The sequence below is a fragment of the Podarcis cretensis genome, assembly GCF_951804945.1.
Source record: "Podarcis cretensis genome assembly, chromosome: 15".
NCBI lineage: Eukaryota > Metazoa > Chordata > Lepidosauria > Squamata > Lacertidae > Podarcis > Podarcis cretensis.
The window spans coordinates 37,464,269-37,491,811 of NC_137185.1; the positions used below are offsets into that span (position 1 = coordinate 37,464,269).

Consider the following 27,543-nt stretch of genomic DNA (forward strand, 5'->3'; position numbering starts at 1 on the left):
ACTGTTGGATTCTGTTGTAAAACCCAACTCACAGCACTTGTAATAAAAAGTAGATTGAGTAAGTATGGGGGTCACACAACTTTTTGGAGAAAGCTCCAGAGATATGGGGAAAATACTGAAAAGGCCCCGTTAGTGCTCCCCTGTTTGATAAATCTAGACACAGATATCAGAGAGCATCTGAACTACTCATTCATAATTATTACCAGTTCTCTTTCTAATGGCTACTATTAGGAGAACACAAACTGGATCTGAATCCATACTTCTTTTTCTCCTTTCCTCAAAACCATCACCCTTCTGGCTTTGACTGGCTGGCTAAACCAGGTGAGAGTAGTCAATGGGTCTCAAACCCTCAGTATGTTATTGACTTCCTCCAGTGGACTGAGCAGATGAGACCTAGATGCGGAGATATCCTGTCCCTACTTCTTGGTCAGAACTCCTTCACACACCTACGTTCACAAAGCCGCATTAAATTGTTCAACGCTGAGACAGGACAGGTAACATTTGCCATCTATCACTACTTCTGGAAGTTTTCATGTCACAGTTTCATGCTCCCACCCCTCTCAAGTTTCCTCTCATAGTATCAAGGCCAGATTAAGACCTTTAGAAGCCATAAAAACTGAAAAGATTATGTTGCCGCCACCCCCAAATGTAATTCAAAGTAAGTAAGTAGAAAGAGAACAGGAAAATGGGGTAGGGTGTAGTAGAGCATAAGAACTCTAACAAAGTTCTGCTTTTTCCTATGACTACTTCAGTGCTTAAAAAAAAAATGCCAAAATGCTTTGCCGGTGCCCTAAACACATGCTTCATCTGCCTATTGGGTAATTCAGCACTGCATAGCACAGGGATCTTTATTTCTTAGTTCAGAGGTATGAATATATTAGATATTAATCAAACATTGCTGTCGTTATGCTGCAACATTCCAAATATTCATTAATGGCACAGTGATTTTATGCCTTTTATCTCTGCCTCCCCCAAACACACACACAAAACAACAAATACTGTATTGAAATAGCTTTCTTCTGGGTATACTTTCTTGGGTTGCATACAGTTCAGGCCTGTTCCCAGGGCGGCACTCTATTATCTCCAGCAAAAGGTCTCACTCCTCTCTAGGAGGTATGTTTTAGGGTGTTGTGTGTGAGCTGGATACACACAGAGGTGCAGACTGACACAGGTAACACCGTCTGAGACAAAGGGGCTTTCCAGTTCCAATCATTGGCATCGTGAGCTTCTGGTTCCTTCATGTCTGACACCAACGCAGGCCCAAAATTGTATACAAATACTTAAAAGTCACAACTTTCCTTGATTTTCCGGATAAATGATTTTCCAGGTTACAAAATAAAGGAGGATTGGTTTTTTTCTGGTCTGGGGTGGGGAACCTCAAGCCTGGAGCGGGCGGGGGGGGGGGGGGGGGGGAGTGACAGCGGCCCTCCAAGCCTCTCTGTCTGGTGCCCAAGACACACACTCCTCTGCCACAACCTCTGATCTCCCGCTTTGTATGCTAGGGTTGCCATATTATGAAGAGCAAAAAAAAAAAGAGTACACATTTAGGGATGAGCCGGGGGGGGGGGAGGGAAGAAAAACGGTTGTAATGGTTTTTGTGCAGTAAATGGAAAAAAAGGTGTACAGTGATACCTCGGGTTAAGTATTTAATTCGTTCTGGAGGTCCGTACTTAACCTGAATCTGTTCTTAACCTGAAGCACCACTTTAGCTAATGGGGCCTCACGCTGCCGCTGTGCCGCCAGAGCACTATTTCTGGGTTAGCGGAGTCTGTAACCTGAAGCGTATGTAGCCTGAGGTGCCACTGTATTGATGAGAGGTGTATTTTTCAAAAAGACTTTTTGGTTCCCGAAATTATTTGATTGCGCAGAAAAATGTAACTGATAGAATTCTACAGGATGCGTTGCTGGTGTGTGAAAGCAGTCAAGATTCAAGGATCCCCAGACATGCACCTCCAGATGGTGGGGACACCAGGTGTGATCCTGGTGCCTGGGCATCTTCACTTGGTTGTAAGTGGCCAATAGCCAGGTGCAAAATGTGCCTGGTGAATTCCTAACAGTGCTTGTGGAACACATGTGTAAGATCTAGTCTTGCCTACTTGTGGAGTCCCACATGCCCATGAGCCTGTGTCTAACACTGATACAGTGCTGCCCCGCAAGACGAACGCCTCGCAAGACGGAAAACCCGCTAGACGAAAGGGTTTTCCGTTTTGGAGGTGCTTTGCAAAACGAATTTCCCTCTGGGCTTGCTTTGCAAGACGAAAATGTCTTGCGAGTTCCTGCGGGGTTTTTTCCCTTTTTCCCCCCTTTTCCGCTGATAAGCCTTTTTCCCTCTTTTTCCGCTGATAAGCCGCTTATCAGCTGATCCACTAAAAGCCGCTAAACCGCTAATAGCGCTAATCCGCTAAGCTGTCAATGGGCTTGCTTCGCAAGACGAAAAAACCGCTAGACGAAGAGCCTCATGGAATGGATTAATTTCGTCTTGCGAGGCACCACTGTACTAATTTAAGGATCTTTACTGGAGATGATTGTTTGCTTTAGACGATAGTGTTTACTATGTCGGGCACAGAAAGACTGATTCATTTTGCAAAGCGATGGTATTATTGACATCATTACTTCAGAAACACTAGCCGTGACCAATAGATATCACTATAGTCTTGCTTGCTTAGGAGGATTAAGAGAGAAGCACCCAGGTTACTATGCTTAAAATATTTATTTAAACAAAATAACTAATAGAGAGAAAATGGCTTATGCGGTTTGAACTGTCAATACAGAGAAAGAGTCAACTGATTAGTTGTTGCGCAAGCAAACCCCCCCCCCCCGGAAATATTGCCTGGACTTTAGGGACTAGTTGTTGTTGTTGTTTAGTCGTTTAGTCGTGTCCGACTCTTTGTGACCCCATGGACCAGAGAACGCCAGGCACTCCTGTTCTCCACTGCCCCCCGCAGCTTGGTCAGACTCATGCTGGTAACCTCGAAAACACTGTCCAACCATCTCGTCCTCTGTCGCCCCCTTCTCCTTGTGCCCTCCATCTTTCCCAACATCAGGGTCTTCTCCAGGGAGTCTTCTCTTCTCATGAGGTGGCCAAAGTACTGGAGCCTCAGCTTCACAATCTGTCCTTCCAGTGAGCACTCAGGGCTGATTTCCTTCAGAATGGAGAGGTTTGATCTTCTTGCAGTCCATGGGACTCTCAAGAGTCTCCTCCAGCACCATAATTCAAAAGCATCAATTCTTCGGCGATCAGCCTTCTTTATGGTCCAGCTCTCACTTCCATACATCACTACTGGGAAAACCATAGCTTTAACTATACGGACCTTTGTTGGCAAGGTGAGGTTATCTGCATATTCATTCTAAGGGTATTCCAGGCACAGAGTGACTGAAATCCATAGATATGCATGAACCTGAAGTTCATCTTATTTATTTAGATATGCATTTAGGAGTCTCTAAGAACATATTCAAGGCAACTAGCAATATTAACAAGCATGAAATATATACGAGATAAATAAACGCAGGCCTGCTGAGAATGCATTGATGTTTCAGAAAAGGGAAAAGGAAAATAAAATGTGTCAAAAGCAGCGAAGTCTTTGCAATTTTGTGAGCCTATTCAAACTACGAAGGTGCACATTAGTAAGATGAGTTAGCATAGGGTAAAGCATTCAAGCCTTGCACAGAGTGATTTAACAAGGTTCTTTCTTGGCAGCTCGTGGAAGGAATAAAGACTTTTGATTTGGAGCCAGCAATGCACAATTAAGTGAGAGTTTAAAAAACAGAAAAATAAAATGAGGAGGCATCTGGTGAAATATTAATAGCCAGGCACATCGTGTGTCTGGCTTAAACACCCAGCAGTAGTATTATAAACTCAATGAAAAGTTTCCAGACAATTGTCCCCTCCCCCTGTTGCACATGCACACCAAAGATCAGACAGATTTGCCATGTATTCGGGGTCCACTGTGAATAGGGATTCTGTCTATTTCTAGTGTCTAGAATTCTTACACGTTTTAATCATAATTTCATTTCATTCTGCTGCAGGAAACTAACAGAAGAAGTGCTACGGAGCACCTGCTTTACATGAAGGATGTCCCAAGTTCAATCCCCAGCATCTCCAGGTGGGGCTGGGGAAAGACTTCCGGACTTGAAACGTTGGAGAGCTGCTGCCAACCAGTGTAGAAAACACTGAGCTGGGTAAACCAATGGTCTGTCTTGGTAAAAGGGAGCTTTTCATGTTTCTACAGGTACCCCTGAAAAAATATTTAAATGTGAAGTTCCCACACCCATTAAGTTTACAGTGTTACCTCGCAAGACGAAATTAATTTGTTCTGCGAGTTTTTTCGTCTTGCGATTTTTTCATCTTGCGAAGCACGGATTTTGGAAAAGCTTCAAAAATTACCAAAGTCTTCAAAAACCTCAAAAAAGGCTACCACACCGCGTGCTATGAGTTGCTCCTCGAAGTCAAGTCGCAACTGCACCCCCTGAATGCACGGTTTTAAGAAAAAGGAAAAAAACTTGCAAGACAAAGGAAACAAACTTGCAAGACATTTTCGTCTTGCGAAGCAAGCCCATAGGGAAATTCGTCTTGCGAAGCAACTCAAAAAACGAAAAACTCTTTCGTTTTGCGAGTTTTTCATCTTACGAGGCATTCGTCTTGCCAGGTACCACTGTATTTAGATTCATCATTTTCTGGAATGCATTTTAAAACCCCCCACAAAATATATGTGAATATTATTTTCATGAGGACTGTCACTGATGTACACAAATACTATCAGTAATGGTCATGTCCAGCAGGTGACAATGAGTAGTCATGAGATTTGACCCACGGTGTCTCACAAAACTCAATTTTTCCACTCTTGCTATTCATGAAGCCACAAGGAGATTTCTTCAGTATTCATCTATACACAACTCTCTCTCTCTCATCAAGGTTCTGGACAGGTTCCTGAAAGTAGCAGTGTAACTGGTTCAAAGAAAACGAACCTGAATCCATTCAGAAAGTAGACTTGGACAGAGTCCCACTCTGATGGAAAGGGCAGATTCATAGCTCCTGAATCCAGAGCTATTGCTTGGGGTGCCTGTTTTCAATTACAGTGGTACCTCTGGATGCGAACGGGATCCGTTCTGGAGCCCCGTTCACATCCAGAAGCGAATGCAACCCACGTCTGCGCGTGCAATTCACCGCTTCCATGCACGCACGTGACATCATTTTGAGTGGCAAAACCCAGAAATAGAGTGCTCTGTTACTTCCAGGTCGCCGCAGCACTCAACCCGAAAATACTTATCCCAAAGCTACTTCAATCTGAGATAAGAGACTGTATAGTTGGTTCCCCACCTACAGTCCTTCCTGGAGAAAGGGTGACCTGGTACAGTGGCGTAGCGTGGGGGGTGCAGGGGGGGCCGGCCACACTGGGCGCAACATCTGGGGGTTAGGGTTAGGGGGCGCAAATTACTTGCCTTGCCCCGGGTGCTGACAACCCACGCTACGCCACTGACCTGGTAACAGTGATCCATTGCTCTAGCCAGTGAGAGCCAGTGTGGTGTAGTGGTTAAGAGCGGTAGTCTTGTAATCTGGGGAACCAGGTTCAATTCCCCGCTCCTCCACATGCAGCTGCTGGGTGACCTTGGGCCAGTCACACTTCTTTGAAGTCTCTCAGCCCCACTCACCTCACAGAGTGTTTGTTGTGGGGGAGGAAGGGAAAGGAGAATGTTAGCCGCTTTGAGACTTCTGAAGGGGAGTGAAAGGCGGGGTATCAAATCCAAACTCTCTCTCTCTAGCAACCTCCAGAGTCATGGGGGTAGGGGAGCAAGAAGCAAAAAGGTTTTTAAAGAAGTTGATTCGGATATATAACATAGTGTGCACAGTTTTTTGGACTTCTATGCACAATTTTGTAATCGTAAAATATATATTTAGTTGTAGAACTCCCTGGTGACTGACCTCAGAATTCCACAATGTTTTGAACATTACAAATTTTCCCCTACCTCTTTTTCCTGTGCTCCCTATGACCACCACCACCTGGGTTTCCCTCTTTCTCTCTCCTTTTGCTATACTAACCACTGAGGACAGCAGGATATAAAGGAAATGGGTCAGCTTCCTCCTACACTCTGGAGCACCCACTGGAGAAGCTGGAGGAGGAGTCACCAGTCTAAACATTTGAAGTCATGCAGCCCCAATCAAACAAGAAAGACATCTGGTGCCCAGAAGATGCGTCAGATTCAGTCTGCTCAAGCATGGTGCCTTAAAGCAGTGTTTCCCAACCTTGGGCCTCCAGCTGTTTTTGAACTACAATTCCCATCATCACTGACCACTGGTCTTGCTAGCTAGGGATGATGGGAGTTGTAGTCCAAAAACAGCTGGAGGCCCAAAGTTGGGAAACACTGCCTTAAAGGATTGGGTGTCTATAAGAGACCGTCTCAGAAAACAAAGGTACTCCCCGTTTCAGATTGCAGATGGCTAATTTACTAAGAGCTGCATACATGGGATTTCTCCTTAAATGCAGATTGAATTAGGTGAATAAGCAAATGGTGTGCTCTCCAGGCAATGGCTCAGGTATCACTCAGCAACTACTGCTAATGAACCTTTGCTCAAGTTTCCTCTAAGAGCCAAGGACACTGAGTAATTAACACAGGCTCCCAGACTGAACTGCTCCAGATTATGGCACTTTATGGATCTACGGCTTTCAGATTATTGGCTGTGTATCACATAGTTCTGGGGCCTAAAGGTCAAAGCAAATAAATTGTCTCCAAGGCATGTGGCTCCAACCATGGGCATAGCTAGGATTTTGTTGGGGAGGAGCAGCCAAAGTTGTTGAGCTTTTCTTGGGAAATCACAGGTAAATAGGACATTGCTGGGCAGGCAGAACCTCAGTTAATTGAGTACTTTCAAAAAATTTCAATAATATTTGTGGATGTAGGGGAGACAGCTGCCCCCCCCCCCCGGCTACACCCATGGCTCCCACCAGCCATTTGCTGGATGGCATCCTCACACTTGCAAGTTCCATGCATTCCGCAATGATGGATTTGGGATAATTTAAAAAGAGAGACACTGAGTCAAACAAACAATAACCTTTTGATGTGTTTCACTGATACCAAGAGTGGGGAACTTCATTTAGACCCATTTAGCCTGTATTCCCTTGTGTGCAACCTTCTGAGGGCCACATGCAGGGCATGAGCAGGGCAAGAAGCAAAGGTGGGTATGGCAAAGGATGCGGCTCTCACCTTTGTGCACTCCCACCCAGTGAAAGCCAGAGGTCTTTCACATCCATCTCACCATCCATATGGCATGCCATAGTTCATGGGCGCAGTACAGACAGGCAAAAGGACTCAAGGAGGGTGTACAGCAGGGCCAGTGAGGGGTGTGGCCTAGTGGGGGTATGGCCTAAGGAGAGTCCCGAGGGCCAGAGAAAGAGGTGTGGAGGATCACTTTCAAGCCTGAGATCCCAACCCCTATTTTATGCACGTTGTTATTAAACTGGGATGCGGGTGGTGCTGTGGGTAAAACCTCAGTGCCTAGGGCTTGCCGATCGCATGGTCGGCGGTTCGAATCCCCGCGGCGGGGTGAGCTCCCGTCTTTCGGTCCCAGCTCCTGCCCACCTAGCAGTTCGAAAGCACCCTTAAGTGCAAGTAGATAAATAGGTACCGCTTACCTAGCGGGAAGGTAAACGGTGTTTCCGTGTGCTGCGCTGGTGCTGGCTCGCCAGAGCAGCTTCGTCACGCTGGCCACGTGACCCGGAAGTGTCTCCGGACAGCGCTGGCCCCCAACCTCTTAAGCGAGATGGGCGCCCAACCCTAGAGTCGGACACGACTGGCCCGTAAGGGTAGGGGTACCTTTACCCTATTAAACTACTCTATGGAATAAGAGAAAGCCAGAGAACATTAAGGGTACATTCATAGTGCTGCATCCCATAGCTACTGCAAATAGAAGTGCTGCAGGCTAGCAGAGGCAGGAGGCAGAACTGCATTACTATGCTGAGTCCAGAGCTTGCATTCTCTGGCAGCCCACTTAGTTTCTATGCTGGGTGCAGGGCCTGGGATGACTATCACTGACTCACCTACTGCCTGCAGTGACTACCAGGTTTGGGCCTGGATACAACCAGTAACCAGCACAGCCATCACAATATAGGTGCCATATGGTCACAAAAGTGGGCAATGGCCAGCATCCCTGCTGATGCATTCTTGTTCAAATAAAGTTTCCAGAGACCCTTTGAGGGCAACTCATGTAGAACACTTTGCAATAATCTAATTGGGATGTGACCACTAATATATTTCATATGCCATATTATTACATTCTAGTAAAAACAACCAGTGATCTTCGAATGAAGGGAGGTATAAAATTTTAATAATAATAATAATAATAATAGTAATAGTAATAATATTGATGAAGATGATGTACCTAATGTTTTGTACCTAACGGACAAAAGTAAGAAGTGCAGGCTTTGCTTGCAAGCTAATAGACATAAGCATGGAAGCTTCTAGGACACAATTCTGGAAATTATGCAGCCCAGATGACAATTGCTTCCAGGCAGGCTGAAGGCCTTGCTAACTCACCTTTTCCATCACATGCAGCTAGGCTGAGTCAAACAAAGTTACTTCTCTCCCTGCTGCAGCCAGCTGCGAAACCTGCTTAACTCCTCATTGCAATATCCTGGGATACGCAAATCCTTCCATGCTATTTCTGAAGATGTTGCCACAGTCTCAAGAAGCACCGCCACATGTCCAAGGCATTAATTCATAAAAGTATATATTTTTTGTGTGTGTGTTTGTTCAGACACGGATTCCTATCTTAACAGTGCAAACTGTACCCTGTAAGTTTAAAGACACATCTACTCTTTACTTCTTTGCAAAATGCATATGTGCAAATTCTTCCCGTAAGTCTAGAATGAGAGAGAAGTGGCTTAATTGCACATTGTTCCTCAAAGTGCTGACCAGCTTACTATGCTCATCTGGTTCCTCATTCAAATCCCCAGCTGACTGGCACACAATTATCTAGTTCCCCAGTCAAAGCACTGATCAGCTTGCTATTATTATTATTATGCAGGGAGCTGACTACTGCTCCAACAGACCAGGCTTATATGTGCAACACCTTCCACAAGAGGGCATCACTTTCCGTTTTTGTGAGACACCTGGGATTTAACCTGGGGCATTCACATGCAAGATGGTCTATCTCTGAGCTCATCAAGTGGCTTTTAATATATATATTTTAAGTCCACCAAAATGTCAACAGTACCAAGAATGAAAGGTTGGGAAGTTGGGACAGGTTGGAAAAGTTGGGAAACTTTTCCATGATTTAGGTCCTGCAAATGAAAAGGCCCTCTTGCCTGTCCCCATCATGGATGAAGAGGGGAAAAACTTTTCTTTTTTGCATTTATTTCTTTTATTACATACGAAGGGGGAAATCCTGTTGCACCTAGGAGGGTGGTTGAATGGTCACAGGATGCTACAGACCTCCATGGGGGTGGGGGAGAATGGGAGGTCTGCAGGCACAGTGTGGTACCATAAACCCCCATTGCTCCACAGCTAAAATGCCCCCTCCCAGAATTTGCTATAATACATCACAGTGTGGAGGATGACACAGAATTTTCAGAGAGTGGATAAGTCAGACAGAATGGAAGAACAGCATGGGAAGAGTTGCTCCCCCCATTTTCTGTAGCCAGCCACTGCTCTGATACAAGTGAGAGCTACTCGCTACAATTTATTTTAAGTATGAAAAAAAAATAAAATCAATGGAAGATCCACTCATCTATACGTGGTCTCCCACATCACCTATGCATCAGACCCTAGAGTCTTGTTTGGGATGGCTAGCCTTCCCTTAGAGTGCACCGATCACTTTCAAAAGCTATCATTTTGTAAATGCTACAGAATCTATTCCCCAATTAGATGAATGCGATATGATGGCACTGAAGAGGTTGTAGTAAGTGACTCATGGTTTTAAGGAATCTGTGTATCTCATGCCAAGGCCCAAAATAGTAACAGTGCTTAGGTAACCTCTATTCGTCTCTACTCTTTTCTCAAGGGATAAGAGAATGCTAGCAAATGCTTGTTCAGTAACAGAATACTATGTCAACACCCTTTCTGTGCCTAAGAATCTGATAAAAGGTAAAGGTACCCCTGCCCGTATGGGCCAGTCTTGACAGACTCTAGGGTTGTGCACTCATCTCACTCTATAGGCTGGGAGCCAGCGCTGTCCGCAGACACTTCCGGGTCACGTGGCCAGCGTGACAAGCTGCATCTGGCGAGCCAGCGTAGCACACGGGATGCCGTTTACCTTCCCGCTGGTAAGCGGTCCCTATTTATCTACTTGCACCCGGGGGTGCTTTCGAACTGCTAAGTTGGCAGGCGCTGGGACCGAGCAGCGGGAGCGCACCCCACCACGGGGATTCGAACCACCGACCATGTGATCGGCAAGTCCTAGGCACTGAGGTTTTACCCACAGTGCCACCCGCGTCCCAAGAATCTGATATGAATGTGCATATATAGGAAGCTGCTTTTGGGTCCATCTAGCTCAGTAGGGATGCGGGTGGTGCTGTGGGTAAAACCTCAGTGCCTAGGACCTGCCGATCGTATGGTTGGCAGTTCGAATCCCCGCGGCGGGGTGAGCTCCCATCTTTCGGTCCCAGCTCCTGCCCACCTAGCAGTTCGAAAGCACAGATAAATAGGTACCGCTTACCAGCGGGAAGGTAAACGGCGTTTCCGTGTGCTGTGCTGGTGCTGGCTCGCCAGAGCAGCTTCGTCACACTGGCCATGTGACCCGGAAGTGTCTCCAGACAGCGCTGGCCCCCGGCCTCTTAAGTGAGATGGGCGCCCAACCCTAGAGTCGGACACGACTGGCCCGTACGGGCAGGGGTACCTTTACCTTTACCGAGCTAAGTATTGTATACACCATGACTAGCAGTGACTCTCCAGGTTTCCAGACACACCTGGAAATGTCAGGGATTTAACCTGGCAACTTCTTCATGCAAAGCAAACCTTTGAGCTATGGCCCTTCCCTCCCCCCCCCTCTCTCTCTACACACACACACACACACACATATGCAATTACTACAGTTGCATTTCCATCACCAAAGGTGGACAGTGCTAAGTATTTAACACTTGTTACATCTTCATCCCACCCTGCTTCCAAGAAGCTAAGGGAGGCACCCAACTTCCCTCACTCATTTTATCTTCATAACAATGCTGTTATTAAGCTGTGAGATAGTGACTGGCCCATAGTCATTTAGTGAGTTTTGATCAGGGCCAGCATGGCCATTGGGCAAAGAGGGGCAACCACTTCGGACAACAGAAGTTGAGGGACAGAAGCACCACCTCCTTGACTGTTCCCCTCTGTTGGATGGCAGCTATCAAAGCCAGAGCTCGCTCAAGACATTTTGCTGCCTGAAGCAAAGGACAAGATGGTGCTTCCTAATCTAGCCAGCAGCTTTCAGGTGTGCTGGAAGATGCTGCTATCCTGCTGCCAGCACTGAAGTTTGACTCAGCTCTCAGTCCAGTCACCTTTTGAACATGGAAGGGGAACACCATCTTGCTCTTTGCTTCAGGCAGCAAAATGTCTTGAGCGAGCTCCGGCTTTGATAGCTACTTGCTAACTAGCTACCTACCTACAGGAAGCCGTAAGAGACCTTGCAAGAAGTTACCTAGTTGGAAACATATAAGTAATTGGATTGCTTCCTACTTGCATGCCCTCTGTTGCTTTCTGTTTAGACTAGGAGCAAACAACCATGGCCGCTAGGCAAACAGCAGGGTAGTGAATAACCCAGGCACTGTTTAATATAGGATGTCAGCTGTCTCTTATGGAAGGAAAAATATTATTACATGGGAGCAGTAATGGTTTACTACCTGACTGTAGCCTAGTGCTGTCTTTCCCCAACATGGCAACCTCCAGGTAGACTCCAGTTGCCATCAGTTCCAGTCACCAGGGTCAATGGTCAGGGATGATGAAAGTTCTATAATCTACAACACCTGGAGGGCATCAGTTTGGGAAAGACAAGACCAATGGGTCAATCTAATTTTGATTTGATATTTGCATTCCACTTTTCCAACACTGAGCTCAAAACAGCTCACAATAAGCACAATAGCAGCAGCAGCAGCATCAACAACAATAGCAAAAAAGCAACAAAAACTGCAACAAATTAATCAAAACAATTAATACAATTCAATGACGTCATCATCTCCATGATTCCAGGCTCACCTGCCACCGAACATCTAATATGACTATTTGTGCTCAGCAAACTGTGGCTGCAACTTTCCCAACAGCCTGATCTGTATTGTATGCTGTCATCTTAATGAGCGGCCAGACTTTATTCAGCCACTCTGGTTTAAATATTCTCCAGACTGTCTAGTGACATGCTAATCTAGCTGAAACAAGCATATTGAGGAGTTGACAACCTATCTTGCAACCAAGGCTCTTTTTAAAACACAGGTGTTTTAAAGAATTTAATTAATGGTTTCAGTTACCATATCGCAGGAAGCTACTGCAATAGTTGTGCATACAATGAGATTTTGTGCAAATTCCAGGGTGTTCAATGCCATTGCATTAACATCTTAAAATGGTTTCCTCTAATATTCAGACATACGGATAATTTTGAACCCCATATGATTAAAAAAAGAAATACTTCCGCTGATCTTTTGTTATAAATCCTTCTACTTTACCATGAAAGGATCAGTTGGTGTGCATTTGTTGCGTAATGGAACACAGTCTAGTTTCAGAAAGCTTAAGGTTTATTGTAACCAGATGTTCTGATTTTCAAAAGATCTCTCAAATTATAATATAATCTCTTGAACATCATAAAGGTTCTGAGGTGGAGTCTCCTTCTTTGGAGGTCTTTAAGCAGAGGCTTGACAACCATATGTCAGGAGTGCTCTGATGGTGTTTCCTGCTTGGCAGGGTGTTGGACCTGATGGCCCTTGTGGCCTCTTCCAACTCTATGATTCTATGATTCCTCCTATCTATGGGAACATGAGCTGTTTTCCTGTTCATTCCAAAAGCTGTTGGGTGTCTTCCATAGGCATGGATTACCTTTCTATCCAACAACTTCTTGATAGTTCTATTCTTCATAAGAAGAGTTTTGCTGGAACAGCCAAAGGCCCATCTAATCCATTTTCTTGTTTTTACAGTGGTCAACCAGATGCCTTTGGCAGAGGTGGAAGACCAGTTGTGACCTTCTATATGCAGCACAGATCCCTCATCACTGAACTCTGACCCATCACCTCATAGGAAGCTACCTTATGCCCTGTCATTGGTCCATCTAGCACACTGGTCTTCAACTGGTGGGTTGGGACCCACTGATCCAAGGTGGGTCATAGCAGCAGCACTATCACCCTGCAAATATATGCTAAAAGATTAAGGGTCCCCAAATGCATGTTTTGGTTAGTGGGTCCTAGGTCTGAAAAGGTTGACGATATCTGTTCTAGCTCATTAGAGTTTACTCCAGGGTTTCATTCCCAGCTGTACCGGGAGATGCTACAGATTGGACCTGGGACCTTCTGCATGCAAAGCAGATGCTCAATTTTTGACCCACTTCTCTTGCCACACAGACTCAACGTAATATACAGAGCAGGAGGCTGTGATTTTCCTTCTACTTCTAGAGATGCCCCTTCCCTCTCACCAGAACTGAAGAGACTGTAATGATAAGCGACACTGGGAGGCAGAAATTCACTCAGGAATAGCTCTGCCAAGCTACTGATAGCTGTGATTTCATCCCTGAGGGTTATAGGTTGGCAAATTGCTAGCAAAGAGGATGGAGGCAGCCTCCCGAACCCTCTGCTCTGTGCATTCATTTGTAAGAATCTAAGTGAGCTTCGGGGAGGCACAGAAGTAAGAAAAAGTGGATGGCAAAGTTCATGCCACATTTGCAGAGGAGAAATTAAGTTTGGCCTTCAGAAGAAAGCGCTTGCCTCTCACCGTGGCAACTGCGCGTCCTTTCCCCAATGCAGAAAGCAGCCCATAATATTTATGGCCTGTATTTTCATGAAGCCACTTTAGAAAGAAAGGACAAAGAGAGAGAGAGAGAGAAAGTGAGAAATGTAAAAAGGTAGAGCCGTCTGTTTTGCTGCATTCTACTCTTTTGCTGAAGTTGCTATTGCCCTTTGAAAGTCTGAAAGCTCTTGGGCACTTTCATATTTTTTCAAAGGGTAAAAGGAGCTAAAGAATTTCAAAACACATTGCACACTGGGAAGGCAGCGAGTGTCTGCAGAAGTTGCTTCCTTAGAAAATGCAAAAAGAAGGAAAAAACACAGCAAAATGAAAAGTGTAGTACAGTGGTGAGGGTGTCACAAGAAATATGGTTTCAAATCCCCACTCTGCCAAGAAACTCACTGGATGACTCTGGGCCATCTTTCAGCCTAACCTACCTCACAAGGTTCTTGTGAGAGTAATATGGAGAGGGGGAGAACTCTACATGTCAGCTAAAGCTCATTGGAGGGAAGATAGGCTATAAATGAAGTATTGGATTTTTTTATTAAAAAAACCCACACACACAACTCTGCTTACCTCACCTCTTGGTAGCTTTGGACTCTAACTGCAGCATCAACTTTTGAAACTTCAGAAGCACCAGGCAGCTTTCAAAAACTTCCCAAGCTGAATACACGACCAATGGCTCATTCTATGAGGGAGAGACTAATCTGTGTTCTCTGCATGTAGAAGGTCCCAGGTTTAATTCCTAAGATCTTCAGTCTAAAAGGGTCAGGAAGCAGGTGATTGGAAGGGCATACCTATGCCCAAGATCAGGGGTTGGCAAACTTATTGCGCCTCGGGCCGGTGTCTCCAGTGCTGATCGTATGATGGGCCGGAGGGCGGGAGAGCGCGTGCCCATATGCGTGCGTACACGCTATTTCCAGTGCACTTCTGGGTCGGAGGAGCACCGGAAACAGCTTGTGCGCATGTGCACGGGCCTCCTCTGACCCAAATGTGCGCCGGAAATAACGCATGCGCATGCGCACAAGCTATTTCCGGTGCTCCTCCAACCCAGTAGTGGGCAGCCATGCAGCGCAACACCGGTAAGAGCGGGCGGCAGCAGGTGTCGCCATGGGCCAAATAAATGAGTCCCTCGGGCCTTATCCAGCCTGAGGGCCTTAGTTTGGAGGCCTCTGCCCAAAATCCTAGAGCCAGAGTAGGAAATGTTGGGCCAAATTGACATGACTGAGGTTCCTGTGTTTCAATATAGGTCTATGTACACAGCAGGAGAAGAAGGTGGTTGAATCCTGAGGTAGTTGTGGACATTGCTGGGAGCAAATTGCTTTTGAATACCAGTTGCTATAAACCACCGGGGGGTGAGGTTGCCGGGGACCTGATTGAAGGTTTCCTGAAGGCATCTGTTTGGCTGCTGTGAGAACAGGATGCTGGACAAAGTGGGCCATGGCCCTGATCCAGCAGGATCTGATGTTCTTGCAAGTTAGACAGGGATGAGGAATTTGCAATCATGCTCATAAAACTGACTGTTTTCTTCCAGTCCTCAGAGTACAGACGCAAAGCAGTGGGAGCAGGGAGGGAGAAGCATACAAGTGTAAGGAGGAGAAATCTATGGCTAATTGAGTTGCTAAACAGACTTTGGCAAAAAGTGGAACTTGTCCACTACTACCGCAACAAATTACAGCAAGAAGCAATAGAAGCAGCACTCAGAACATTAAACCAAGGCTATTCCTCTTTGAGCTAAAAGTAGGGGGCGAGAAACAAGAAAGGTGGCCTATTAAGAAGCCCAGGGATTCAATTGGAATGGAACAGGAATATTTAAATGATACACATAAATTAGATTCGTAACAGTCTTTATAGGAATAGGCAAGTCAAGTAGCAAAGTTATCTTTGGAAAAAATCTATTAGCGGTAATGGAATGATAATCCTCTTAGATTCATTGATGCTGACAGATTAAATTCGCTCAATTCATTTTTTATTTGGTTAGCTCATTTGACACAAGATAAGACCCAGATTCTCTCTTTCGGAGCTCAGCTATTCCTGCTGGAAACTGGGAACCAGCTGGAATTGCCAACATTAGGTGCTGCTGTCAAATGGCCATTGGGGAAGGGGAACTTTGTTTAAAACAGGGGTCAGCAAACTTTTTCAGCAGGGGGCCAGTCTGCTGTCCCTAAGACCTTGTGGGGGGCCAGACTATATTTTGGAGAGAGGACATGAACGAATTCCTATGCCCCACAAATAACCCAGAGATGCATTTTAAATAAAAGCACACATTCTACTCATGTAAAAACACACTGATTCCCGAACCGTCTGTGGGCCAGATCCAGCCCCCGGGCCTTAGTTTGCCTACCCATGGTTTAAAACAACAACACACACATATCCAGTACATCTGAAAAGCACTTCTTGGAAAATTGGCTTCATTACAAAATTAAAAGTTCATTACAGATGTATGTGGTCCCAGCAACAGAGTTGCATCTACACCTGTCCAAATACATTGTAAGTGGCTGTATACCGAGATTGTGATTGCCTAACAAATTCACAAAGGAATCCCATCTGCGGCAGAGAGCCAGACACATTGACTGGTTTCCAACAGCCTATGTTATTGCTCGTTGTTCCTTTAAGCAAAGTAACCACAGATAATATCACGCCTGATGAGAAACAATGAAAAGCAAATAAAATTGGCATGTTGGAACATGTGCAAACTTGACATTAATTCCAGCGTCAGGCTCCAGTCCCTTCAAGACCTTCATGGTGGGCAAATCTTTATATTTGTAACTATGTACTACTGTTCAGCATACAAATACCTTTAGCATTTTAACCCATTCAGTTTTACAATAGGACTGTGAGCTAAAATAGATTGATCACTCACATATACAAAGACTGACTTATTCAAGGCTTCCCAGCAAAGATTTGGTTGATTTCCTTAAGCATGTTGTTCCCAGATAGACACATCTGAGTCTGCCATGTCACATCTAATCATATGGATGCCACCTACCCCAAGGGGAGACCCTCTGTGGACCCCATTTAGGCAGGCTTTTTGACTAGTGGTTCAATATAGATTTATGGGGTGTGGTAGACAGGTCAGCATTTTCACCCCCATTCTGTCTGTGAATGGGAACAAAAGTTGCATACCTTAAGATCAGTGCAGGGCCAAACCAACTAGAAGTCACAAAGCACTTTTTCACAAAGTGTGAAGGAGATATTAAATAGCTCTGTCTGCCCTTGGTACTATTTAATCAGGACTTTGAGAGAGAGAAAAGAAATTGCACTCCAGTACCTGGTTGGCCTCACAGACCCTGACATATGCCACTGAATGAGTTTGTTGGGTGTGTATAATCATAAATCAGAAGCCATGCAAAGGACTATCAGGCAGTGTTGTGGATACAAAGGCATCGTGCAAAGTCAGAGAAAAAAATCTTCTAGCTGTTACTTAGAACTAAGGCTGTCACCTGATAAAAGATCTTAAGTTGATGAATCATATGAATATTAATGGAGTGAATTGTCATAAGTTTGCATATGAATAAAGTAGTTATGGAGAAAAAAGCACACAGGTTTTAAGGATGTTCTGGCCTAACATCCTAATGTTTCTTAGATCATTAAAAACCCATTGTGCATGTGTGCTTAACTGTTTTATTTCTTTTTCAGGCATGCAATGATTTTGATAAAGGAAAACATTGCAACAATCACAATCAGCTACAGCATTTGCTTAAACTAGAAAAAAACAAAAACAAGATCAACTTGCCCTAAAATGACACCCCTTTTCATCTGAAAATTTCATAGAGAAAGGAGAACACAGAGCAGGCCTAGGACATTTGTAGAAGACCAGGTGCATGGAGGGGCATTGTTTTCTACTTGTCTTCCTTTCCTTAAGCTGGTGCCACTTTCAGCCAGCAAAACAAATCCAACACAGGTCCCTCCCTTGAGTGCTAAATGAGGATTTGAATGGGGTGGGGAGATGAGCCACATGTAAGGGAATGGCATGCTAAGGACTTGACTGGGTGTGAGGAGAGAAAAATCATAGCTCAGTGGTACAGTTTGTGCTTTGCATGTAAAATGCCGCAGGTTCAATCTGTAGCTTCTCCAGGTGAAAAGGGAACAGATCATGGGAAAGTCTCTGGGCTGAACAGACTAGTTATCTGACCCAGTTTAAAGGCAGCTTCCTATGGCCTTATGAACTAATAACACTTAAGGTGTTGGTTAACCCTGTTTAGGGAAGCTTTTAATATCTGAAGGGCTATTGTATTTTAATATTTTGTTGGAAGCTGCCCAGAGCGGCTGGGGAAACCCAGCCAGATGGATAGGGTATAAATAAATTATTATTATTATTAATAATAATAATAATAATAATAATAATATTCTATAACCAGATGAATTAGTTAATCTGGCCCATCAAACCAACTTAGGGCTGTAGCCCTAGTTAGAACAAGACACACTTGAAACCCCATTCTAATCTTGGGGCCGGCAAGGGGGTAGGGATGGAGGAAGAGAAAAGAGAAAGGAAAAGAAAAGAAAACATAATTTTCACATGGCAAGAGAACTTAGGAATGTCCTTCAATATTGGTTTTGCTGCCATCAATAAGTTTTTTTTTTAAAAAAAAACCTCAGGTCAAATTATTAGCTTCCTAGGTTCTATATTCAATTTATTTTAGATTGCCTATAAAAGGTGTGTTGTAGGAAAGAAGGCAAATGTTATGTACACATGCATACTAATAGGCTAAGATGCAGCCTGGCAATGATTTTTTTAAAACCAAACAAAAACATCATCTCACCCTCCCCAATCTGTTACATACACTCTTTTGAACACTCCATAAAGAACTCTGATGGGAATTCAATTTCTCTTCAAGGTGGCCCTCAGACAACTTCCCAAACTGTAGCATTATCACTCAGTGGGTAGCTTCTGGGGTTAAGTGCTCCAGCTATAGCTACATCTAAACACTATGCAGGATCAAAACAAGGAAAACAAAGGAAAAGACCGCAACAAAGCTAAAAATACTATTCTCTCCCATTAATGCCTAAGAACAAACCCACAGCAAATCAGGTACCTAAGCATCTAGTAGGATCATAAACAGAAATTAAGGTGCTTCTAAAGATTGCAGAGAAGTGCAGCATTACTACACATGGGGTGGGGGTGATTTCAGATGCTAACTATGGCCCATCCTGCTGCATTCATCTCCAAGTGTTCTTGATGTGTAGAGCAGGGTCAAAACCCTTAGCCCTCCCATGAACCACATTTTGCTTTGCGGTATATTTAATATGCACAGCTGCTTTCCATAAACCCAATATAAAGAGCCACCCTATTGGCTGGGAAGGAGGAAACAGAAGCTGCCCTCTGCTCCCTTGATACAGTCAAAGTTCACATTTCATAGAGCAAAGCTGCTGTCCAAGGTACCTAAAAATAACAACTCTGTTGTAATTAGACGGATCCCGGAATGTCTTGTGCCTCCTGCAAGCATTTCTTTCCCATAAGCCAGGCAAGCAAGTGGGTTTTATTGTGAAAACACAGACAGGGGTGGTGGTCAGACAAGGAGAGTCTCAGAAGCTGACAAGACTTTACAATCAGATCCCTGCCGAAGGCTTAATTTTAGACATTGAAGGTGTAACCCTGAATTGACTGAAGATAAGGGTGAAGCCCTGGGGTGGGAAGGGGCGGATACACTGTGATGTTACCAATTTAAAATATGCTGGGGCTCACAGATGTATGCAAGAGTAAAAACGATTCTTGCTAAAAGATGGCAAATACTTTGATGACATATTTTTAACCATTTCCCTCCATATTTACTTAACTACAGACAACGGAGATGGCTAGCAAGTCAGCTCCCTTCAGGACGGAGGCAGAAGCATACATCCAACACACCCAAGCCCAGTGGTCTGGGAGAACTCCACCAGAGAGTCCAAAAGGTCGCTGTAGTCAATAGGGAGACTGTGGCATCTCAGAACCGAGAGCGGCCGTACAGGGAAAGCAGCGGAAATAAGAAACGGACCAGCGCAACAAGAAACTGTCTCGCACAATTACAGCGACAAGCTTGCAGCACAATCCGATGCATGTTTACCCAGCAGCTCAACGGGGCTTACTCCGGAGCTCGGCGTGCGCAGAGGATTGCAGCTTCAAGCGGCGATCAACGGGACTTGCTCCCAAGTACGAAGAGGCATAGGATTGCACCGGCAAGCACTTTTGCCAAGTCCCGAGGATCCAGCCGCTATTCTAGGACTGATGGCCGACCGAAGCCGTTTGAAGAGCATATTGCACGCACATGCACCCCCCCCCCGAAAAGATGCTCACTCTCAAGCGAGCACACGCATGCACACGACCCTCCACGCCTCAAGCCAGCCCAGCTCCGTCTGAACCCGTTCCCTAGCACTCCGCGTCTCTCCAAGCACCGCTGCAGAACCCAATCCGTCCAGAAACCCGTATTTAAAAACCGGATAGGCCCCATAAAGCAGCCCAACAGAGAGAAATGGCGAGGGAGTCTGGAGGGCAGGGGAGTTCCGGAGAGGATGCCTCCCGCTTTCCCTTCACCGAGCAGGGAAGAAGAGGGTGGGAGAGAGGCGGCGTGCATTGCACCAGCTCCTCTCTCCGCCTGCCTCCCTTAGCAAACTCGCTTCCACGTGCAAAGACACCAAAAAATAAAACTGGGGGTGGGAAGGTATCCATTCTCCTACTCCAGCAGAAGACAACCTGTGGACTCCGATCAATGCTTATTGGGAGCAGAAAAGAAGGAAGAGGCAAGGCGGGGGCTGACCAGGCAAAGTTGCCAGCCCTGGAGCCCCTCCCCATTCCTTTCTATGGAGGGGGGGGGGGAAGAGGTTGATCCCACTCACCTCGCAGCGCCCCAGTCCCGGCGAGCAGATCCGGCAGGAGCAAGAGCACCAGCGCCAGCCCGAAGAAGGGCGGGGTCTCCATGCTGCAGGATCCTCAGGGCCACGAAAGGAGGCTCAACTCCGCGCGGCTACTCCAGCCGAGGCAGCGCGGGGCTGCTGCCTGCTCCTCGGCTCGCTGGCTGGCTTTCCCACGCGCCCGCAGCAGCAGCAGCGCCTCCCCGCCTGCCGCCCGGCTCCAGACTAAAGGCGAGCAGCCGCGCGCCTGCATCCCAATCAGACCCCCTCCTCCCCGCCAGCCAATTAGGCGAGGGCGGGGCGGGGCCAGCGGCCGAAAGGGGCGGGGCTTCTGCCTCTGCTGCTGCTGCTGCCGAAAGCCAAGTGGGCGCGCGCTCGGCCCGGGGAGCTCCTGCTCCGGATGGTGCCGATCAGAGGTGCGGGCTTTGCTTGGGAACTAACCGTGCGATGCTGAGCGTTAGTCCCATGGAAGCTCGTGGGATTTACTCCCAGGCAGGCGGGGTTCGGATGAAGCCTGCACTCCTAGCAGCGTTGACCTAGGTGCAGTGCCGGATTTACCTATAAGCTAAACAAACTATAGTTTAGGGCCCCACTCTCTTGACCCCCCCCCCCAATTTTTTTTTTCACTATTAATATAAAGGTAAAGGTAAAGGTACCCCTGCTCTGGGGTTGTGCGCCCATCTCACTTAAGAGGCCAGGGGCCAGCGCTGTCCGGAGACACTTCCGGGTCACGTGGCCAGCGTGACATCGCTGCTCTGGCGAGCCAGAGCCACACACGGAAACGCCGTTTACCTTCCCGCCGGTAAGCGGTCCCTATTTATCTACTTGCACCCGGAGGTGCTTTTGAACTGCTAGGTTGGGAGGCGCTGGGACCGAGCAGCGGGAGCGCACCCCGCCGCAGGGATTCGAACCACCGACCTTTCGATCGGCAAGTCCTAGGCGCTGAGGCTTTAACCTTTAGCGCCACCTGCGTCCCCTACTATTAATATACTTCTTCTTAATTGTATTTCAGTTCAACAATTACTTTGATAAAATACATATTTTGTTATGTGCACATGGCTTTAGAATAGATACCTATTAGGTCCATAAGTTACCATATAGCATATATTCAACACAAAAAACAGCAAGAATTTGTTGTTGACAAAGGACAGCTGGACATATAAAGGGCCCCATTATGTACAGTAGCTTAGGGCATGGGTAGAGCGCCAGTGTGGTGTAGTGGTTAAGAGCGGTAGACTCGTAATCTGGTGAACCGGGTTCGCGTCTCTGTTCCTCCACATGCAGCTGCTGGGTGACCTTGGGCTAGTCACACTTCTCTGAAGTCTCTCAGCCCCACTCATCTCACAGAGTGTTTGTTGTGGGGGAGGAAGGGAAAGGAGAATGTTAGCCGCTTTGAGACTCCTTAAAGGGAGTGAAAGGCGGGGTATCAAATCCAAACTCTTCTTCTTCTTCTAGGCAAACTAAGGCCCAGGGCCCAGATGCAGCCCACTCACCTTCTAAATCCGGCGCACGGATGGTCTGGGAATCAGCATGTTTTTACATGAGTAGAATTTGTGCTTTTATTTAAACTGCATCTCTGGGTTATTTGTGGGGCATAGGAATTCATTCTTTCCCCCCAAAAAAATATAGTCCGGCCCCCCTCAAGTTGTGAGGGGCAGTAGACCGGCCCCCTGCTGAAAAAGTTTGCTGACCCCTGGCTTAGGGCCTCATCAAACCTAAATCCAGTCCTGCCTAGGACCATATACCCTATCAACTCTATAGGATTTACTGTACTTCTCAGTAGTCAGGATTAGGCGTGCATCATGAGGGCAACTTCACTGGAGTAAATATGCACAAGGTTCTTCTGTAAGTCCCCTTAATGGAATTTACATCTGAGTAAAAAGGGGGGGGGGACCTCTGGCTTCTAGGCTGCCGCCTTAGGCCACCTCTCTGAAAGGAAGCAGCATGGAACCCAATGGGAATTGATTATCCTTTTAGCAATATGCTGTTTGGGGACTGTCTGAACATATGGTTTTCAATTTGGGACCCCTCCAGACTCCCGCCCACCCTTGTATTCTCCAGCATGTCATTGATACAAAAACAGTGTGTTAGCCATGGGTTTCTTGTTTATTTCATTAGAAAACATATACAGCTTGTTTGGGGGGGGGGGACCACACACACCTCAAAGTGGTTTACAAAAGAACAAAACAATAAAATTCTTGATTGTTGTTGTTTAGTCATTTAGTCATGTCCGACTCTTTGTGACCCCATGGACCAGAGCACGCCAGGCACTCCTGTCTTCCACTGCCTCCCGCAGTTTGGTCAAATTCATGCTGGTAGCTTCGAGAACACTGTCCAACCATCTCGTCCTCTGTCGTCCCCTTCTCCTTGTGCCCTCAATCTTTCCCAACATCAGGGTCTCTTCCAGGGAGTCTTCTCATGAGGTGGCCAAAGTATTGGAGCCTCAGCTTCACGATCTGTCCTTCCAGTGAGCACTCAGGGCTGATTTCCTTCAGAATGGAGAGGTTTGATCTTCTTGCAGTCCATGGGACTCTCAAGAGTCTCCTCCAGCACCATAATTCAAAAGCATCAATTCTTCGGTGATCAGCCTTCTTTATGGTCCAGCTCTCACTTCCATACATCACTACTGGGAAAACCATGGCTTTAACTATACGGACCTTTGTTGGCAAGGTGATGTCTCTGCTTTTTAAGATGCTTTTTAAGATTTTTAAAAATTCTTGATAAGAACTATCAAATCAACAATTAAAAACATTCAAGAAATTAAAACCAGTACTAAATTTAAAGCACCTGCGTTTTAGGTATCTGCATAGGCTTATCTAAACAGAAATGTTTTTAGCAGCTGCTGAAAATAGAGGCACCTGCCTGGTATCAATAGACAGGTTGTTCCAATGTGTGGCTGCTGCCACGCTAAAAAAAATTGATTTCTTACAAATGTGGAATGTGGAACCTGCAACACTCAGTTCCACAGTTCTACACCTCATGAGTTGTTTTTTAGTTGTTCTAAAATGCTTTCCCAATGTTGCCACATTATTGCTTTCTGGAATGCAACCAAAGTGGGACGAAAAACATATTGGAACATTTGTGGTATAAAAAGTTGCAGCAATCCAGTGGGAAGAGATGGGACATGCAGGATGTACAGCCTGGAACTTTTGCAGGCACAAAGAGTATTGAAAGTAGATTTGCTCATTACTGCCCTGATACCATCATGAACAAAAATCATGAATGCACAATAAAAAGGAAATATTGTGCGGGGGTGGGGTTTTTTTTGGGGGGGGGCTTATTTATTCCCCTCCTTCCCCCACAGTTTTCTCTCTTTCCCTTATTCATTTCTTTCCTCTTCTGCTGTTTACCTTTCTTGCCTCTCTTTTCCAGCTGAATTTACCTTTGATGTTTCCCTCGCCCTTTGTTAGTGATTCCTTTTTCCTCTCTTTCATCCCTCCCTTTCATTTATTTTCTTTCCTATTCACATCCTTACTTATATGATGGACTGACTGGCCCAGAGTTACCCTGTGCATTTACTAGCTGTGTGGAGTTTTAACCCTGTTCCCCTCAGTTCTAGTCCAGTACTCTAACCACGACCTCACTCTTTCAATTCAGACTACAGTCATTTTATGTTTTTCACCTTGTCCTTTGAACATAAAACTTTTGAAGCTGCCTTATACCACACATCTGATTCAGTACTTTCTACTCTGGCTTAGGCTGTGTGCACACCTTACGTTTAAAACTCATCCAACATTTACTGTAGTTTAGGGGGAAGACGGGACGCGGGTGGTGCTGTGGGTTAAACCACAGAGCCTAGGGCTTGCCGATCAGAAGGTCAGCGGTTCAAATCCCCGTGACAGGATGAGCTCCTGTTGCTCGGTCCCTGCTCCTGCCCACCTAGCAGTTTGAAAGCATGTCAAAGTGCAAGTAGATAAATAGGTACCACTCTGGTGGGAAGGTAAACGGCATTTCCGTGCGCTGCTCTGGTTCGCTAGAAGCGGCTTAGTCATGCTGGCTGCATGACCCGGAAGCTGTACACTGGCTCCCTCAGCCAGTAAAGCGAGATGAGCACCGCAACCCCAGAGTCAGTCATGACTGGACCTAATGGTCAGGGGTCCCTTTACCTTTACCTTTTTAGGGGGAAGACGAGCAATAGAAATTTTTGTATGGCATGGAGAAAGTGGATAGAAAAATGCTTTCTCTCATATACAATAAAGGTGAATGCTGGAAGATTCAGGACACATTTTTTAAAAGTGCCTCTTCATGCAGTACATAGTTAAACTACGGAACTCACTCCCACAGTAGGAAGTGATGGCCACCAACTTAGATGGCTTTAAAAGAGGATTGGACAAATTTTGATCTTCAAGCAATTTCCCCCTCAAAGAATTCTGAGCACTGTAATTTGGGTGGCTGGGAATTGTAACTCTGTGGGGGAAAACTACAATGCCCAGAATCCATTGTCTAAAATCATGTGGTTCAAACATGCTTTAAATGGGTATGCACAGCCAAGCTCTCAGGTAGAGTCTTTTCCCAGCAATGCTCCTAATGCCATTTGAATGATGTTTGCGACCCAAGCATGAGTATAACTTGCAAATATATATCCAATGTCAATTCCCCCCCAACATTTTTCTATTGTTGAGGGAGGGAGCCCCACCTATTTGTTTTCTGACACAGAATCACTTCATTTGTTACGTTAATGACTTAGGGGTCATTCATTACCAAGAATCTTGTCTGGCTCCTCCAGCAATTACAAGGGACTCAGAAATACAGCCTATGCCCCCCAGACTCACAGCAATATATTTTAAGTAAGATTAACTATAAATTAAATAAAAGTTAGTTTTATACCACTTTCATGTATGGAGTTTATTAGTTACTTCTGAGTATGTTACATGGAAAAGCAGGGAGCGAAAGTATTGAATTTAATCAATCAGTTAATTTTCTTCTGTCATTGTTGTTTTATTTATAATGGCCTTTCTATGTATATTATGTTCAAAGTGATATGCATCAATAAAATTACAGAAATAATAGCAATAAAACAAATAGACCCATAGCAATATATCCAGTTCCTAAAAGTGATCTAAAATGAATTTTAGTTGTATCCAACTAGGCTCTATCAGACACACTGAAATTAATGAACCTGTATTAGACATATCCATTAACTTCATTGGGTCAACTCTGAGTAGAAGTAACATTGGATGCAAGCCACTGTGTCTGTGGCCAATTCCCACACTTCTGAATGTACACAAGAATCATCTCTCTGTGCTTTTTTTATTTTCATCCTAGAGAGGTAAAAGTAAGTTGGTCAGGTCAATTATATGCCACAGCCCTAAGCTAACTCAGAAGTAAATTCCATTGGATTTACTTCTACATAAATATGCTTAGGATTGGGAGTGAGGATTCAATCAAAAGGCTGAAGACAGCAGCTTCCCATAATATTGGCTGAGTGTAATTTAGTTACTAAAGCACCAAAGGAGAAAAAAAAAGTCTTAAGGTTATGTGGGATTTTGTGCAATGATCTCTTCAAAGTCCCTCGTTCAGGCTGTGCCAATTGTACTGAACCACTAACTCCTTGATCTTCAGTCTGAACTCGCAGGGATTAGCACAGCCTTATGTGTGGGTCTGCTGAATTAGTTCCCATGTAAGCACACGATGTGTAGTACGTTATGTTATGATTTATTCATATACCACTGTTTGGCCCAAAGGTCCCCCAAAACAGTGGACAGAATATTAATACAAAACAAAAATGCAGAAGAAGTACAACGAATAAATCAAAACAATAGAAAATTGGGGGGGGGGGGGAATTACATTGGATATATATTTGGGAGCTACACTCATGCTTGGGCCACAAACACAGTTTCCAGGCATCCCTCCTCTCACTTGGAATCCAGGTTAGTATGCCAAATCAGTGCTGCTAACACCCAAGAAAGGCAGACATAAACACACAGGAGCCATTTCTTCTGTGACTGAATTCCACAAAGGCTACATTCAGATGTAAGGTTTGTTGCATTCGTTGTCCTGGATTTAATGCCAGCACTTTGTATGCAATTTCTATTATTATTATTATTATTATTATTATTATTATTCCCATCTTCCCAGAATGGGGCAATGGCAAGGCAGTAGAGAGGTCTTTGCATGCCATACCAGTGTATTGGAAGAAGCAAAGATCACCAGTGTCGAAGCACTGATTCTTCAACATCGACTTCATTGGACTGGTCAATGTTATGCAGATGACTGATTATTGTCTTCCAAAGCAACTACTCTATTCCGAACTTAAAAATGGAAAGTGTCATGCTGGTGGTCAACAAAAGAGGTTTAAAGCTTAAAAAGCTTTAAAAAATGTAGTATAAACACCAACAATTGGGAAACACTTGCCTGCGAGCGCTCCAGTTGGAGAACAGCCTTTACCAAAGGTGTCATGGGCTTTGAAGACACTTGAACTAAGGACGCAAGGGAGAAACATGCTATGAGGAAGGCACGCTTGACAAATACACACCATGATCAACTCCCGCCTGGTAACCAATGTCCCCACTGTGGAAAGATGTGTGGATCCAGAATTGGCCTCCACAGTCACTTACGGACTCATTGTTAAAACCGTGTTTATGGAAGACAATCTTACTTGGCTACGAGTGATCGCCAAGAAGAAGAAGAAAATACAGTATTGTCCCATATTTCAATGTAAAATACTACCTCCTGTATTGATACAGTTTTCTGCTGTATTTCAGGCCTTCTCTCTCTCTCTCTCTCTCTCTCTCTCTCTCTCTCTGCCAAGAAGGCATGCCAACTTGCACTTGTACCCCAGGTTATGCATACCGCACCACTCGCAATGTGACATCATGACATCAAGCG

The 27,543-nt window shown here is 45.3% G+C and overlaps 1 protein-coding gene and 1 long non-coding RNA gene across 3 annotated transcripts in view; one reads left to right on the plus strand and one right to left on the minus strand.

Moving 5' to 3' along the window:
• UNC5D (unc-5 netrin receptor D) overlaps positions 1-20,943 on the minus strand; it is a 408,173-nt gene extending 387,230 nt beyond the window's left edge. For both annotated transcript variants that reach the window (XM_079954964.1, XM_079954963.1), the window contains exon 1: positions 20,701-20,943. In XM_079954964.1, the coding sequence (XP_079811090.1) occupies positions 20,701-20,782 (82 nt within the window). In that variant the 5' untranslated portion in view covers positions 20,783-20,943. The remainder of the gene's footprint in view (positions 1-20,700) is intronic.
• LOC307204029 overlaps positions 1-27,543 on the plus strand; it is a 305,405-nt gene that overhangs the window by 84,437 nt on the left and 193,425 nt on the right. The gene's annotated exons all lie outside the window — the stretch shown is intronic.